The 16980-nt window shown below is 56.7% G+C and overlaps 4 protein-coding genes across 4 annotated transcripts; 2 read left to right on the plus strand and 2 right to left on the minus strand.

Annotated features, from left to right (window-relative positions):
• Window positions 1-5009: 5009 nt before the first annotated feature.
• Window positions 5010-5630, plus strand: CcaverHIS019_0307540 (uncharacterized protein; the record flags this gene model as incomplete). Its single annotated transcript, XM_060599236.1, has 1 exon — window positions 5010-5630. One exon carries the CDS (start codon window positions 5010-5012, stop codon window positions 5628-5630), a length of 621 nt encoding a protein of 206 aa, XP_060455949.1.
• A 3332-nt stretch (window positions 5631-8962) lies between these two features.
• PDK2 (uncharacterized protein) lies at window positions 8963-11004 on the plus strand (the record flags this gene model as incomplete). The annotated part of the gene is made up of 10 exons (XM_060599237.1): window positions 8963-9052; window positions 9093-9116; window positions 9246-9398; window positions 9490-9560; window positions 9595-9995; window positions 10063-10261; window positions 10295-10564; window positions 10616-10698; window positions 10734-10782; window positions 10824-11004. The coding sequence occupies 10 exons, from the start codon at window positions 8963-8965 to the stop codon at window positions 11002-11004; spliced, it is 1521 nt and encodes a 506-aa protein (XP_060455950.1).
• A 718-nt stretch (window positions 11005-11722) lies between these two features.
• Window positions 11723-11938, minus strand: CcaverHIS019_0307560 (uncharacterized protein; the record flags this gene model as incomplete). Its single annotated transcript, XM_060599238.1, has 1 exon — window positions 11723-11938. One exon carries the CDS (start codon window positions 11936-11938, stop codon window positions 11723-11725), a length of 216 nt encoding a protein of 71 aa, XP_060455951.1.
• Window positions 11939-14313: 2375 nt separating this feature from the next.
• Window positions 14314-16715, minus strand: CcaverHIS019_0307570 (uncharacterized protein; the record flags this gene model as incomplete). The annotated part of the gene is made up of 6 exons (XM_060599239.1): window positions 14314-14773; window positions 14812-15102; window positions 15139-15322; window positions 15824-16222; window positions 16288-16418; window positions 16504-16715. The coding sequence occupies 6 exons, from the start codon at window positions 16713-16715 to the stop codon at window positions 14314-14316; spliced, it is 1677 nt and encodes a 558-aa protein (XP_060455952.1).
• Window positions 16716-16980: the final 265 nt, after the last annotated feature.

Genomic DNA, 16980 nt, shown 5'->3' on the forward strand with positions numbered 1-16980 from the left:
ACTTTCTGAGGTGCCTGCTGTTGGTGTCGTAAACAGGGTGATAGCGAGCCTCTGCAGATTCGCCGTGGAACCAAATAGCGTATGACACCGCTGTTGGGCACTCCGCATAGCCACAAATTCGGCAGGGAATCTCGACAGGGTCGGGCCCACACCAGTGATTGGTTCGGATGACGGCGAGGTGGGGAAGGTGTGATGTGAGAAAGTTGAGGCGGGAAATGAAACGCGAGTAAGCTGAGTCGTTAAGGTCGAGCACACGGACCGCGGCACCTAGCGTCGGTACGTCCATCCAGCAGTTGCGTGGGATACGATGGTATTCACCTCCACGACGGGCCTTTATCATGGGCCACCTATGCGTCCGCCAATCGTGGACTTCGGGCAGTTCAGTGTGCCATTTGTCCATGTCGAAACTTTTCGTTGGAAGGCTTGCCATCGAACGTACGCTACTGGGGGGAAATGGAGGCTTCATTAAGACGAGCGCTACATGTGCGACCAGGTGGGCATCTGCTCGATCCCGGAGAGCGCGGGAGGCACCACGGAGCGCGAGTAATGTGCTGAATGAACAGTGGTCGAGGATCGAGTCGAGGATGTGAGGGAAGGAGTCGATGTTGAGAGTGGCTGTACTGGGGTCCTTTGCGACTGGCGAGGTCTCGACCAGCACGGTCTGAGAGGTTGGGGCGGTGGATTCGACCAGATCCGACATGGCGTGCGGATTAAACCACGAATCTTGTGCGGGTGGGGTGGTGGACTTGAGTGGGCAGACAACAGCCTGAGTGACTAAAGAACCGCTGCAGTCAGGACTTTTAAGTCACTCACTGATCACTGTATCAGTGGCAAATCGCTGGCGCAGACTTGATTGTAAAGCGGCGCCAGCGACCAGGAATATGCGTTGTAGTGTCTAGGCCCACCATAGGCTTAGAAGCCCCTCGTCAGCTTCACTCCACTCCTCCGCGGCACACCGCTTGCCTCTGTCACCCAGCCTTGTGTTGCATACGGGAGTGGAAGGGCTGTAGAAACCGGGTTGTATATACATTGGCCGGGAAAATGTTCCGAACATTCCTCAAATGATGGCTGTGGCGGGGCGCCGCACTGATTGGCCCCAAGGCCCCACTTATGCTCGTATCGAGTAGACTGCACATTCACCCTCTGCACACATTCTTCCCGTCGAACAATGTCAGCAAGATCTTGAATACCCCGGAGCCCCTCCGAGTTGGCGCTGACTCAAAGTTCCTCTTTGCCTTCTTCCTGGATAGCCAAGCAGCGTGTGACTAGAACACAGCTCTACCATTCCAATACAGATAGGCCAAGGGCTTCCTTATGTGCCCTGGACGCAGCGTCACTAACCCACAGCTCTACAGCTTCAAGCATAGATATACCTGGATTTCCGCCACCCATATGCGCCCTAAACGCGGTGACTCTCGCACACAGCTTGACACTTCCAAGCACAGACATCCCTGGGCTGCAGCTCACAGGCCGTCCTCGTTCCCTTCGACCTATGGGAATGGCTAAATCGGGCGTTTGACCTGTCAGAACAAAAGAGCTATACTGCAGGCCCTCACCGACATGTTTGCAACCTTGGTCCCGGCCCTCTCCACTCCCAGAATTCGAGGGTATCTGCAGAAGAAGACTCGGGGTCGGTCGGCGAGGTGGCAAAATTGAGCCTAGGTCTTGCTGCTGGCACAGCTTTCGAATGAGGCATTCTAGGCATCTGTATCCCAACACATACCGCAACGCGAACGGTTGAAGGCGAGTGTGGTTGGAGGGAGCGGTCTGGGATCAATTTGTTCGGAAAATCAACTCTGGGCGGCTCATAACCATCAGCACAATTTGCACCGAACGGCGAGCCTACGTCGGGACTGTCGCAAGCCCTACAGTCGATGCGGTTATAGTGCACTGAATTGCTTACGCACCTGGACCGAGTCATTGTGTCGCTGTGGAAGGCGACGCCTCGCAGAGCGCGAATGAGCGGCATAGCCAGGAACGGAAGGACAGTGCCTAGGGATAGTATGGGATACAGAGTCAGGTTTCGAGTCAGAATGTACCCGTTCTGATCCCGCCCTACCTTCATAACAATCGGCACTTGTACCACTCTCAAACACATTTTCCAAGCAAAAACGTCTACACCGTTGGTGAAACGGTATCATGCGTCGTTGCCATCCGATCATAGGACTTCCAATGGTTACAGGAACGTCGACGCGGCAGGGGTTCGACTCCCTTACGGTGTACTTTTCCTGCCTTGGGCGGGGAAGACTTGCTCTTTTGGTATTGGAGGGGGTGGTGATGTGTTCAAGTCTGGAGGAGAGCGAATATGAGGGGATGTGGGAGTTGGTAAATTGCGGTCCCTTATGGCCACCAGCAGGTCACCTTCGTCAGGCGGCACTGTCGCGTCGTGAACAGGCTGAGAGCGAATACCAGAGCGATGGCGATGAAGAATTGATCTGCAACTGCTAGATGAAGGCCAGACGTTGAAAGACGACAGGAGCAGAGTCAGAGAGCTGCTCCCATCTTCGTGAGTTGCTGTACGGGTCAAACAGGGGGCAATGGCAATCATGCGGAGGTTGGCTTTGCGCATGTGGCACCCAATTACATCGCTTTACATGGCTTCACATGCCCCACAGTCCGCCACTCCCACAACAGCAGCAAGCCTCCTGCCCAAGCATCGGCAAGCCCTGCATGTCGGCTGCTTGCGAAAACCCTCTCAAGCGTCCGCTGCACCCAACCTGGGGGCTTCCGCGCGCGCTCTCCAACATGGCTAAAAGCTGAAAGATATCAGCCCCTATGGTGTAATGGTAACACGTGAGTCTCATAATCTCTAGCCCTCAGTTCGATTCTGAGTGGGGGCACATCTTTTGGCTCGCGTATCATCGAGGTGCTTGGTGGATAAAAGTGGCTGCAGAGCTGTGAGAGCTGGCCGCAAACAGTTGTGCAACGTTTCTCCAGCTTCTACGAGATGTAGCAATGGTCAAATCTCGCCTGGCGCTAAACACACACACTGCTGTTATTCTCTGTAGGAACCCACTCCCTAAGGCAGAGATCGGATAGAGTAGCGTATGGAAGGACACTGTCTTGTGAGTAGTGTTGCGGTTTTAGCGACCACACCACTAGATGGGTATTGGCTCAGTCACGTGAGGATCCATGCAGTACCCCTACACCTGTGCCACCGCGAAGGACATAACAGCATATCCAGGACGCGGGACGTTGGATTCGCTCCTGGAGCGAAGCTGAAATGGCTTAGGCGCATGTCACGGAGTCCGAGACCGCGAGGACAGGAACGAGCGGAAGGCGGAATGCCTGAGGCACGTCACACAGTCCGTCACGCCGACTCCGCGGCCACCGTCACGCTGCACCGACTGTGACGCGAAATGACGCCGAGTAACGAACCGGTGCCGTGGGTGTGCATCGTTAGGCCGATGGTGTAGAGAATGTCATAGGGTGGCGAGGAGTCAAGGAGGTCCATCAAGCATTCAGCACCCGCCATCGCGCAACTTGATCCAGAAGGCTCTCCTACCTGGCCCACAATACCCTGCACTCTCTCCCGAACTCCTTTGGCAAAAACAAAGCTTTCTTACAGGCTGCGGCCATGCAGAAAACGCGGCGATGCGGGTTTGGCCACTGGTGTCAGAATCAGTTTGAGAGGCGAGCTGGAAAAACGTCGTGTCCTCGTGGTGTAGTGGTTATCATACTCTCTTAGGGTCTAGCTATGGGAGTGGCCCCGCGTTCGAATCGCGGCGAGGACCATCGGGATTAGCTTCCCGGAATACGAGCTTTTTGCCTCGCAGGACAATTCTTGTTGATCGGATAAATCGTCTCCATCACTCCGATCACCCCAGATTCTGTTTCCGGATTAAGGCACATCTCACGTCAGCACCTTGTCTGCCTCTCCTCGTCCTCCATCCTTTCATGGTCGCTCTCTCCTATTCACCCTCCCATTTTTAGAATGCAAAGTGCCTAGTTGCATCCGCACCCAGATGTCCAACAGGAACATTTTTGTCGCCAATACTGAACACCCGCTGCCGTACAAAGGCACCCAGTCTTGTGGATCCGCCTCGGCCCGCGCACATGTGGCGTCGGGCGGCCCCAGAGTGCTTGATGATTTTCTCTCTCCGGTAGCGTCTTGTCAGTTTAGGTTCTGGTCCTCGGGGAGCGGGTCCTATTTCGCTGCCCGTCTGCTCTATACCAGCAACCGCCTCCCGTTCTTGTATCGGGACGTTGACGAATTGCTATTCCAGTAAGTCGATTCGGGGCGCGCGTTAATCGGGCCTGTCTCGGCTATAGGCTGCATGCCCTCCGTTGTGGGTCTTGATCTCCACCCGTCATCTGCACCCGTCCCTCATGCCAAAGGCCTGCCGTCAGCTCAACAAGGAAATGGATGGTCACTCGTTGTGGAGCGTTGGCGCGTAATCGAGACTCTCTTAGCATTCCACATGAGCTGAACAAGGTCAACCCAAGCGGGGGTCGGAAGCGATGTAACCCTTCCAACTTTCATGTCAATCTATCAGATCTGCATTCTATGCCCGCGCAGATTTCCCGCTGCACAGCGGGCTCTTTCCGAGCGCCACACCTAATCGGAGGGCATCCCCGTCCTCCCGTCCCAAGTCCGAACTGCGGGGTGAGGGGTCAAGAAGGCACCAAGGAACGTGAGGGACGTTGGGGTTGTGCCAACTTACAGTAACGGCAGCAAGACATAGGACGCAGTGATATGGCACGGGATATACCCTGACTAGCGAGAGTGCGAGAGTGCGACGCCGTCCCCACCACCATCGCCACCCATGCATTGATGTCGATTTTTCCTGACCCAGCATGCTGGCTGTACGGATTGTGGGGGAAAAGAGTCGGCGTGCATGCCTCAAGAGATATCTAGCCCATTTCCCTCTTATCTCTTCTTTCCATCTCCTCGTTTCTCGGATATCTTCTCATCTCCTGACATTGCGCTTCAACGTCAACTCGCTTTCAAGTCGGTTCTCCCCAGCCAGTCTCCAAGGCCCAGAAAGTTCGGTCCGATCCCACCCACAATGTTCTCGCTCTACTCCTGGCTCTTCCCGACCCCGCCCACGCCGCTCGAGATCGACGCGTACCCGCACATCGTTGATGGCATCGTCGAAGCGGCGGACCTCTCCTCCCTTCTGGCCCTCCGCCAGACCTGCCGAGGAATGAAGGCCCTCGTCGACGCGCGTTTCGCGCACATCGTTGCCGGACCTGATGGATCTCTCCGCGCCGTTCCGCGCCGCCCCTCCCCATCGGCAGAGGAGCAGTTCGAGGGCGTTGACATCGCGCCCATGGTCGACGCGTGGTGCCGCTCCGTCGCGGGTGGAAGAAGTTGGTTCCGCCCCCGCACAGTCAAGCCGTTCATCTTCTGCACGGCGCGCCAAATCGACCGCTACCACTGCCCTGGGCAGGCTATGCCCGGCGCATCCCCTCCTACTCCGTGCTCTGGTGAAGGCGAGGATGGGTGTCCTTGCTCATGTGCGCCTGTCCGTGGTCTCGTCCACTTTGACCGCCTCGAAGCCATACGCGAGTGGCGGTGTCCCGAGGAGGAGGCCGAGGGGGTGCGTACACCCATCGGAACCCGGTGGAACCTCGACAAACACCTCTCGAGTCTGTACGCGCTGCGTCCGAGCGTCACGGCTGCGTAACATCGCCATCTCACAATTGTTCTGGGTAGCTCCACGCACCACACACGCATCACAACACACGCATTAGACTGCATTTGGGTTTCGAGTTTGTACGCATACCATCACAGCTGTAATGATAGATTCATAGATATTTGTAAGCACTGCACTGCACGACGTTTGCTCCACTGGTTTTCGGGCCGGGATGCCATAAAGCCAAATGGTTCAATCTGGACCAGCCCAGGCAGGCACCATTAGGTCATTTGGTCGCCCAAGGTCTGACTGACTCTTGCGCCTTCCGATTGTCCTATCATACATGTCTTACTCCTCCTCATCGAACTGCTATAGTAAATGGCCGTCTTATCCTTCAAAACATACCCGTATATCCGCGGCGGGATCCTCACAGCAGCTCTGTACGGCGTGCTCCTTGAGCTACGCGCGTCCTACCGCCAGCTTCGCAACAAGGTGACTTCCTGCTTGCCCCGCACGGTGAGTTCTTCGCCGATGGGGTGGCAGAGTACGCACGCCAAACGGGCAAGCGAGTGCTGGCGTGAGGTGGGTGAGCAATGATTCGCGCTGTGAGGCACCGCGGCTGGCGCGTAAAGCCGAGGGATGGTGTCGGCATGGCTGCCGGTTCTTTGGGTGCAACGGTGTTGCAAACTGCAGTAGGCCTCGGGACTACGGCACGTTCGACTCTTCTCGGGTACCTCCGTTCCGCTCACTGTCACTGACACTTCACAACTAAGTTCGCGCAGGTCGCTGTTCGTACACAGAGGCTGTAAGAAACAAAAACGCTAGTGGCTCAGGCCACTGCATCAGGTCGAACTGGGAGTCGAACCCAGGCTACAAGAACTAATTGTCATCAGAATCTTGTGTACTGACCGTTATACGATTCAACCGGTGACAATTTTTGGCGTAGGAGCACTGATGTGGCGCTCGCGGGGGAGTTGGGAAAATGGCGAGGAAGGCACAGCCGGGCGTTGCAGTGCGCTGGACGTCATTTGGTAGTCGTATGCATCTGGCAGATCAGCCAAGATGCAGTGGAGGTTACGTTTGCTTCACTGGCAGGCATTAACTTCAGCCTGAAAAGCCAATATAACTTGTGACTGGCGAATACGACGATGAGCACGGTCCGTCTTCAAGCTGCCAGGCGAAGGAGAGAGGCAGGTGGGCTTAGATGAGATTTACTCTGGCCCAGGGTTGTTGTTTTCCGGTGACTTCGGTCCGAACCTATGAAGAGAGACGAACATGCCATACTTGAGACTACGCGCGGCGACAAGCCGCTGTGCGAGTTCTTGCTGTGCGAGTTTGAGGGCCCGGCCCATCAGACTGCCGCCTGCTGCCAAAGTCATTGCGATAGGCAAAGAATGCCAATTGATCTAGTGTTGAAATGCCACTACGGATAGGATTGGGCGTATACAGAACAAGCCCGACAGCCACCAGCGGGCACAAACCGCTGCAGTGGAAGTGCGGACGCAGTGTGGGGCGAACTCCTGCAATCGCGCCGGCAACACAATTTCGCGTTTTTCGACCAACTTCCCATCCTCCTTCCCAAGATACCCCTGGCGCCTACATTGCCCTCCCCTCTAGCTGAACGATAACCCCATGAATAAGCGCCACACCTGGCGCAGAACCTCGTGCTCTGTTATACAACAAGCCGCCCCAAGCCCCGACGGCCCCGCACAAGGCCGGAGGTGACCTGGGGGTCGCGAAACCGCTTTTTCAAGCCTCTTCACTAGTATATCGATTAGTAAATTCGCCTCTCAGTCGAGAGCTGCCAGAGAGCCCCCCTGTCAAAAAGGACAGCATGACCGCGAAAGAGAAGGGTACAGCTGCCTGGTGGGGAACAAGGCGTGCACGCCCTTCGGTGTGGGATGTTGGACAGTGGGGCAAAGGCTTTGGCGTGTTCTCGGGATGGGGTTGATAGTAGGAGGGTGTGAGAGGCGGGCGGGAAGGGGTGTGTGGGTATGGTTGGGGCGCGAGGAGGCGAGTAGCCAGCCGTCGAGGCACCCCGTCCATAGGCTGGAGCCTCATAGCCCAATGATAGAGATATGGTCTCCAAAGTGGCCTCTCCCGTCGCCGATTTGCTGCGCATCGTCGTCCACAATCATCGACTGACATTGTGACAATGTTGGCAGCAGCCAGCCCAGCCAGCCCAGCCAAGAAATCAGGCAGCTCACCATGAGGACCAAATGCTCTGGTAGACGATCATGTAACCGACTTCTCCGGGCTAAAGATGGACGGTGTCTCTTCGCCAAGAAGGCTGATGAAAGCCACGAGCAGCTCTGGTAACGGGGTGCAAGCAATCAATAAGTTGGACACGATCAACTGAAGTCAATTCGTCAGTGATGACCTATACCTTCAGTGCCACACACCTTGGAACGCGTTGATATAATGATGATGCGCCACTGATCGTGAGTGAGCTAGATTCATAGATAGGAGACATCTAATGTTGATCAAGAGATTCGACGTCATTAATAATGATGGTCACGTGACGTCAGCCACACCACTCCCCATGATATGATGACCGAGTCAGATCCCCGCACTTATGTCAGCCATCAGCCCTCACCCACCCCGTGCCACCCCATGTCAAGTTCATCACTGGTGTAAATGAAACGAGTGATGGTACATGGCACACACACGACGCTGCATCTCGTCATCTAGAACAGCGATTGATACGCGATCCAGCGAGCTGGCGAGAATTCTGGAAAGTACCTTTCCATGAGACAAAGGGGACTCTATTTCCTTTGTTCGGTGAGTGGGTTCAGACTGAACCCAGAGGGGTTACTCTAATCCTAATTATCCGACTAGGCACATTGTTAAATGTCAAAAGATTCCGCTAATAGAGTGTGTAATTGCCGGGTAACCGGGTATAATGGAGTGCTCGGGATCTGCAGGCGAATGATTCCGTCACACCTTCCCCCCTTTGCACATGTTAAGCCCCCACCCAAGCTCAAGTTCATTGGCCAAATCCCAATTACTACAATGTGAGGTCACCTTCCCCCTTCCCCCCCTCTCCCCTCCCCACCTACTTCCGGCACTGACCGCACTGACCCACACCAACCATCACCCACCCATAACCCACTACTAGTCATCTCGACTCGGTCCTCCTCGACTTCCGACTTGATCCTTCATCTCTCATCTTGTCCAACTCCATTTTGTACCATCTTGTCATCATTAGACTCGACCATAACAACAATCAACTAACCCCTCCCACCCACTTCGACCTCGCCGGTCCTCCACCCCTCCCGGCCAACAAGCCACCCCCGGACCGGCTCTCGTCTTCCCACAGCCCCACCCCGCCGCCGACCTTGCCTGTTTGATCCATCCACCACCTCAGTGCACGTCGGCCAACAATGTCCAAGTTCAAGATTACCCCCCAGCTGTGGGACAAGATCCACCACTTTGCCAGCTTCCCGCCCACGGGTGTGTCGCTGCAGCAAATGGTGAGCGACAACCTCGCACGACCGCCGCTAACCTCTCTAGATCCTCTTTGGCGAACGCCCGAGCGTGAGTCGCAACTCGCAGTGCCAGCACATCTGCTGGTTGTGAAGGAAGGCCATACTGATACTCTATCGACATACGTCACGCGACGCTCCACACCTTCCTCTGCCGTTGACCCACCGTTGCCCACTACAGCAAGGAACGCTCATCAAGGCCGCCCAGTTCCTCGGTGAGGAGCTACCGATCCGACTCTCGCATCGTGTCGTTGAGCTAGAGTCGCTCCCAGATGGCCTGTCCAAGATGCCGAGCATCAACCGCGTCAAGGAATGGTACGCTGAGAGCTTTGAGGTAAGAACCGGCTGCGCCCAGCGTTACAGCGCCCACCGGCTACACCCAGAACCACACTGGTACCTTGCAGGGCTGCGTGCTGATGCCCCAGGAACTCATAAGCTTCCCTAAGCCCAAGCTGCCGGCGAACATTGAGGAGATTCTGCGCATGCCGCCTACTCAGTGATATTTCGGTTGTCCGTTGAGCTAACGCCAGTCCGATTGCCTTTCCCAGGGCGATCCCCAATCCATCGCTGGACCCCGTTCTCAATGAAGGGCCAACGGGCTCGCGCATCCTGTACTCGGACCGCCCACGCCAACATCAGCATGTGATCGGCAAGGGCGGAGTGAGGATGAGGATCCCTATCGACCGCATGTACTTCTCTCCGCCGCCCGTCAATACGGTCTATCCTCCCGAGGTGCACGAGTATAACGAGAAGTTTACTCAGCTGCTCCAGAAGATCAAGCACCGTCACGACCCGACTGTCACAAGTGTTGCGCAGGGCGTTCTCGAGTGGAAGCGATCACAGAAGCACGGCCGCATTGGACAAAACATCCAGGAGTGGCTGGACCGGTTCTACCTCTCGCGCATTGGTATCCGCGCACTAATCGGACAGCGTGAGTTATCTGATGGGGCTGACGTCTTGGCATCAGCGCCGCCCGCATAGACTTGCTCATGTCGCAGACGTCGCCCTGAATACCCTCAAGCCGCATCCAGACTATGTCGGCATCATCTGCACCAATGCCAACGTGCACGACATCTGCCACGAGGCCATTGAGAATGCGCGCTTTGTCTGTGAAGAGCACTACGGTCTCTTCAAGGGACCGCCCATCCAGCTCCTCTGCCCGCGCGACCTTACATTCCCTTACATCCCTGGTCATCTGTGAGTTTCCAACTCCACAGTAGTTAACTTGAGTTCGCACATCTGCTTTGAGCTCCTCAAGAACTCGTTACGCGCAGTCGTGGAGCGGTACGGCGTCGACAACGAGGACCAGTTCCCGCCTGTCAAGGTCATCGTCGTTGAGGGCTCCGAGGACATCACCATCAAGCTCTCGGACGAGGGTGGCGGCATCCCGCGCTCAGCACTCCCCATGATCTGGACCTACCTGTACACTACGATGAGTGACGAGGGCCTCGAGAGTACAATTCAGGAGTCAGACTTCAAGGCTCCGATGGCTGGCTTTGGGTCAGTCGAACGCTCCACTAGCCTCTGGCCGACACTCACTCACATGCACAGTTATGGTCTACCACTCTCGCGCCTCTACGCTCGCTACTTCGGTGGCGACCTTCGCCTTATCTCGATGGACGGATACGGCACCGGTGAGTCATCGACTTAGGCGTGCTGAACTTTGCAGATGTGTACATTTCCCTCAACAAGTTGTCCTCCAGCCAGGAGCCTCTCCCGTGAATATCCTGTACAGTAGAACTATGCACTTATCGAACAGCACGATCATCGATCCCAACTGGCTCCAATCTGCCGGAAAGGCTGGACTCGCACCCGACGAGGGTTGGGGTTCACCAGAAGAATACCTGGCGACCGATGAGCAGAGGGCCGCCCTAGAACGGAAGCAAGAGCTAGCCCACATCCAGCAGACCGAGGCCGTCGAGCGAGCCATGGCTCCCTGAGGCATTCACTCACCTCGAAACATCATCGACTCCAACCAAAGCTGAAGTCGCTGGCATTTAAAAGTAACTCTGAATCCCTAAACACATCGCATGCACTTGCTCGGCCCTAGAGGCGGCCGGGCGGCTCCGTAACCCAACTGCTGCGGCTGGCTCATTTGCCCTCCCACAAGCAACCCTGCCAATCACTACAGATCTGATTAAAGCACCGACAACTGATTGCACCTGCTCGCGGCCCTGGTGACACTGGTCAACATGCAGTGGATCGCTGCCCATACTCTCCAAGGTGTCAATGCGGATGGTCCCCACCACTGGCTCGTCCTCGCTGGTCGTCAAAGGGGATGACATCATTGCTGACGGCGTTGTCGTCCCATATTATAGAACAGCGCCTTGCCACTGAAGCACTTGTGAACGCTGACTACTGAACAATATTGTGAATCTGGTGGGCTTACGATCAGTCGGCTGGTCTCTTCCTCAGCGTGGCCGAGGAGCTCAAGAGGAACTGCTGGCTAACGTAACCGCTGTCGGCCGAGTTTGTTTGACGTTCGTTCCCACACTGAAGTACAAGTCGGTCAGGTGCACCAAGACTGCTTTCCCCCGCAGTCCGCAAGCAGAACCCCCCACTACCACATGCACTCGTAGCATCTCTGTTGGAGGGTTTCCACCACCACCGCCAATGTCATTGTTCTGAATCAACGCGACCGCTCCCCGCCCATCCAGGTTACAGACCGAGACTCTGTCGAACGCGCTTGCGACTCTGGGGCTCGATGTCGAACTGGTGGCCATCATTGTCGTACATGGTGGCGTCGCCGACCGACTTGACGTACTCGTCCAGGGTGAGGAACGAGACGTTCTTGTCTTCAAAGTCGTAATCTCGGCGGCGGTACAGGTTATTGGCGTGTGCCGCATACTCCGAACCCTCGTAATCGACCAACATGATTCCCGTTATGTGGGTCGGACTCCTCGACTTGTTTGTACCCGCACATGTTGGTCTCGGGGTCGAGTAAGTACCTGATACGTTCGAAGTCGTCAGGGTCGACGTCGTGTCACATCTCTACATCTCCAACCAGGGGAGCGTATCGAGAGGAGATGCATGTGTGCGACGTAGTCACCGTGGCCAATGACAAGTCCCTTGGATGTCGCTGTTGGTGATTGTTGACTTCGAGCGAACTCGGCGAGCTCGCCTGGTGAGTTCATCGACTCGGCCAAAGGTCGCTCAGGCGCTTCGACGGGTGGCTGCGACTCGCTCGAGCGCACTCGACGCATTCGGTGCATTCGAGACATGCATGTTGTACATGTCGAACGTGTCGCACGTCGGTTCCACAAAAGTATAGGCTCAAGGACTCTGGAGGATTAGGTCCATGGCTAAGAATGTCACCAATCCAGTTGGACCGAGTGGGGCAGGAACCGACTTTGTCCTTCAGGACATAACCCTTCCTGGTCATTTGTGATCAGCAACATCCAACGCGTGTATAGTGTAGGTGGTTATCACTGTTCGTTGTGGAGTTTTCTCTGTATCTGAGCCAACCGCTGTTCGACTCAGCGTGCGCGCAATCTTTTGTTTTTGTTTGCGATGGGTTTGGGCATATTCAGGGCTGGGGTGTAATGACTGGGCTCAATTGGAGCCTGCCGTGTGCTCATGTTTGGTGCCTCAGCCCGACCGACCCGTGACTCGACGATCAGTCCAAGATTGTGTTTTGAGCCACACACATCCCATTGAGTCTATCAGACACCCTCTGACCTTTTGAATTCAACCTCGTCCTGCCTGGCAAGAACCAAAATCAATGGCCAAGGGATTCAATTTGATCCACAGGCTGGTAGTCGACTTGTGGTTGCCAAATCTGGAGCAATGCAGTGTTCATATATGCATACAATATGTCCGCACTGTGGCACGTGACATCGATCCCCGAATGACACCCTGAGTCTGAGTCTTGCGTCACGAATATGACCACTCTTTATGCTACTGTAGGTGGGCCTCATCGAACCACTTGTTCTCGTTCATCTCATCTCTCTCAACAGGTAACATGTCCTCACCTACACCCATCCCTAACCCCACCTCACCTCGTCCAGCCACCCCACCCCCCCTCCCCCCAACCCTAGACGCTGCAGTCTACCCACACATCCTCGACGCAGTCCTCGCCAACGCATCTTATCCTTCTCTCCTCGCGCTCCGCACCGCATCCCATTCCCTCCGAAGTAGATGCGATGCCCGACTGTACGAACATATCCTCGTGTTCGCGGATGGGCGCGTCGCGTCCCGTCTAGCTCCAAGAGCAAGGATACCTCTCCTTCCCCCGGGCCTGAGCGAGGATCTCGCCGCACTCGCACTCGTAGAACACCGCGGACCCAACCTGCCAGTCCTCACCCCCGTCGCGCTCGCGGATGCCGGAATCAAAGTTCAAGTAGTGGATATCCAGTGTCCCCACTTTGATTGGGCCGAACTGCGCGACGTGGGAAATTGGGACGACGCCTGTCCGTGCGGTGCGCCGATGCATCCTCCCACGGGATGGGATGCGAGTGGCGAAGTACACTCTCTCCCAACCTCCAACAACCCCTCAAGCTCGAGATCCCTCTCTCCCAACTCTCCCAACTCTACCCAATCCCATCGACCCCTCCCACGCCACCTCGCCCCACTCAACGGCCTCGACCTCTCCTCAACAACGGTCCGGAGGTCGGGGCCACACGAGTGCTGGGTGCCCCGCGGGGCTAATGCCCTCGAACATCTAGGCAGCGCATATACTAGCGGTAGGGGGAAGGGGTATATTTTCAGTCCCTCTTCCGAGTCACGCGCAAACATGATTCGACGGGGTGAGAGTGAAGTCTTTGCGTTGGCGGGAGAGGGAGTTCGACATATCCTAGAGGCGATACGACATCCAAAGGCGCGGCAAGCCGAGGATCCGTGGAGTATAAATTGGGAGGATCCGGAAGAAGATCAGGAGGATACGGGGTTGGTGGATCGGTGTGCGCGAGTTATTGCGGATTTCTGGGTGAATATGCCCCCAGATGAGCTGCAAACTTGGGTGCTTGTTGATGCTGGGAGCTGGCCTTCTTGGTCCGATGAGAAACATGCGCCTCTCTCTGTTGAGGCAGGGTTGAAGGAGGGCATTCGATCCCGCCTCGTTGTTGCTGGACTTAGCGAGGAGCAGATACAGGCTGTCGAGCCGCGTCTCGGCTTCGTTACTTGGGACGAATACGTTGCCGACATTGGGCCAGAGTTGGCCCGCCTCGAGAACGACGACCACGGGTTCATTTTCCCTCCGTAAACACTCCATGTTACCATACATATAATTAATCTATGGCCGGCGGTACGTCCTAAATGGGCTCCGGTGCGAGGTGCGGCTCGTAGAACGTGTCAAACCATGTCGGGAGGCTGTAGTCGAACATGATAGGCAGGTCGACGCTAAACCGTGCGGCGGGCTGCGGCGCAGCGGGGATCACCAGACCAAGCAACTCGCCGACGCTCTCAAAGCTCGCAATGAGCTGTGGGATAAAGTCAAACTTGCCACGGTGCTCCTTGACAAGTCCGAGGAAGACGGCAAACAGCTCCTCGGCCTCGTGGCGACCCAGCTCGCGGGCCGTGTGGCAGAGCACGAGCAGCTGCCCGCACGTGACGATGCGCCGGAGCTGCGCGTAGCACGGGTGAAAGAGGTCCGTAGCTGCGAGGCTCGCGTACGTATGGAGGATACGGGAGAGGGAGCGGGCGACGATGGGTGTCGAAGACGCACCGAGCGTCGGGTGGCTGAGGCAGGGCGCGCGCAAGAGGAGGCGGATCCTAAAGTCAGCAGAGTTCCGTGTAGGCGTCGGGCGCACCAATTAAAGCGGATGTCCGCGTACGGATGGATGCTGGCAAGTAGACGGTCATTGCGCTCGTCACCGCACTCGCGCATGAGCGGCCACCAGCGACTCTCGGTTGAGAGCACAAAGTCGGGAGTGGTTGTGTCGACACGTCCAGAATGGATCTGTGAGAGCAACTCGCTCTCGAGAACGGCGAGGCGCGAGAGGATGCCCTGCGTCTGCGGTACGTCGGTGCTCACGCTCGGATCATAGTCGTACTCGCCCCAGCGTGTGAATGGCGGGGCGTCGACGAGCGTCGCAAACCAGCTAATGTCAGTTTATTGAGGATGACTACCAGCTCACGTGTCCTTGTACATTGTGCTGAAGAAGAGCTGGCCGACGCGGTCAGCAGCGGGGTAGGCTGCGGCGGTCTCGCGGCGGTGCAGGCCAAGCTCACGAGCCTGCCACGCCATGGCGCCGAGGAGCTCGCGCGTGTCCTCAGGCCCGCCGATGATCTGCGCAAACAGGTGCAGACAATGGAGAGCGCCTATTGTACGTCATCCGCAGTGATGTAGTATAGTTTGACCACGCGTGGGAATGTATCGGAAGCCAGTCGTAAGTTTGCGGGAGCATCATGATTTAGTTTGGAGTGTAACCGAATCAAGGCATGTGGAGGGCGGTGGGGTTCCGACATAGTGGACAGTTGATCAGTTGAGCGCATTTCGAATGTGCGCAGTCAACCAGCGCTCAACGCGGCATCCACCCGATGACCAGGCGACAGTGTTGATGCACAACAAGCGTGAGGCGTTTGTAACCGGAGGATGCCGATTAGGGGGTGTGGAATGCCGAGTGGGCAACCGGGTAAGCGGCACCGGCATATGGGGATCGGTTGCCAAGTTCAGCCACGACCATTCAACCGGTGGGTGGTACGTGCGCAGGGGTTATGTGATGGATTGAGGGGGATGGTTTGGGTGTGAGGTAAGAGTAAGTATGCAAGGAGAGCGGGAAGAACGTGAGCGGACATTCGATGCGTGGATGGTAAACTCACACAGCGCAGTGCATGACGCCGCCCCAAAGGCATCGAGATGGCCGAGCGCCATGCGAAAGTACGTGACGTCTTCGCGAGCCTCACCGGGTGCGATGGGCCGCATGCGATTCCCGCCCTCCTTCGTGAGTTCGAAGGAGAGCTCACTGAGGCGTCCGAGGCAGAGCACAGAGGCGAGCAGCGCCCGCTGGTCGGGCACGAGGGATTCTGGGAGATCGCGATGGCGTGCATACAGGTCGGCAACGCGGGAGGGTGACAGGAACTCAAAGTGCTGAACGGCGCGGTACGAGACAAGGAGGCGGTCCTCGAGAACCGCGAGGTCGGAGCGGTCGGCTGGTAGCGCAGTGGCAGTGAAGCTGCTCAGGCGGCTTGGGCCGGGAAGCGACAGACGCTCAGAGTTACCTGCCGTCAGTGCTTGTCATAAACGACCACCAAAGGGAGGAGGTGATGAAGAAATGTTGATTCACCTGTACTTTCGAGCCACGAGTCGATCGCCAGCTCGACATCGCGCACGAAATGGGCGTGTGCCTCCCCCGGACGTGGCCCGATACCATTAGGCGACGAGCTCTTCTTGCGCCGTTTCGAAGCGGCCGGAGCGCTGGCGTCAGTCTCATACGCACTCGCTGGCCGATCGTTGCTGCATGACACGGTCGACCAAACATGGCCTCATCACAACGACTCACCGTCTAGGCCTCGCCTTGTCGCGGACATAACACCCATCTCCCAGTCCGAGCGCGACACACGCTTCACAAGGCGACGTGCCACTGCAACGCGTCCGCTTTGCCCGGCAGTGTTCGCAGGCCTTTGACGATCGGCGACGGAACTCGCCCGGAGGCGAGACGGCCGGGTTCGTCGGCGAGGCGCCGAGGGAAAAGCTCGTCGTGGGTGATGCCATCTACGTTGGCGGAATTGACAAGTGGGAGATGCGGAAATGTATGGTGCCGGGGGAAGGTGGTACCGCCTATTTTTGGGCAGTTGGTAGATGGTCTGGGGTGATTGCGATTCAACTAGTTTGAATGGGGCTGCGATTGGGCTATGTTGAATGTAGTGGTTGACTCGACTGGGTAGCTGGGTAGCAGGTGTAGGTGTTGTGTCACCAGTGGGTGGGCGATGGGCGATGGGCAATGGGCGATGAGCGATGGATGTGCCGGGGCTGGCTG

The sequence above is a fragment of the Cutaneotrichosporon cavernicola genome (assembly GCF_030864355.1).
Source record: "Cutaneotrichosporon cavernicola HIS019 DNA, chromosome: 3".
Lineage (NCBI taxonomy): Eukaryota > Fungi > Basidiomycota > Tremellomycetes > Trichosporonales > Trichosporonaceae > Cutaneotrichosporon > Cutaneotrichosporon cavernicola.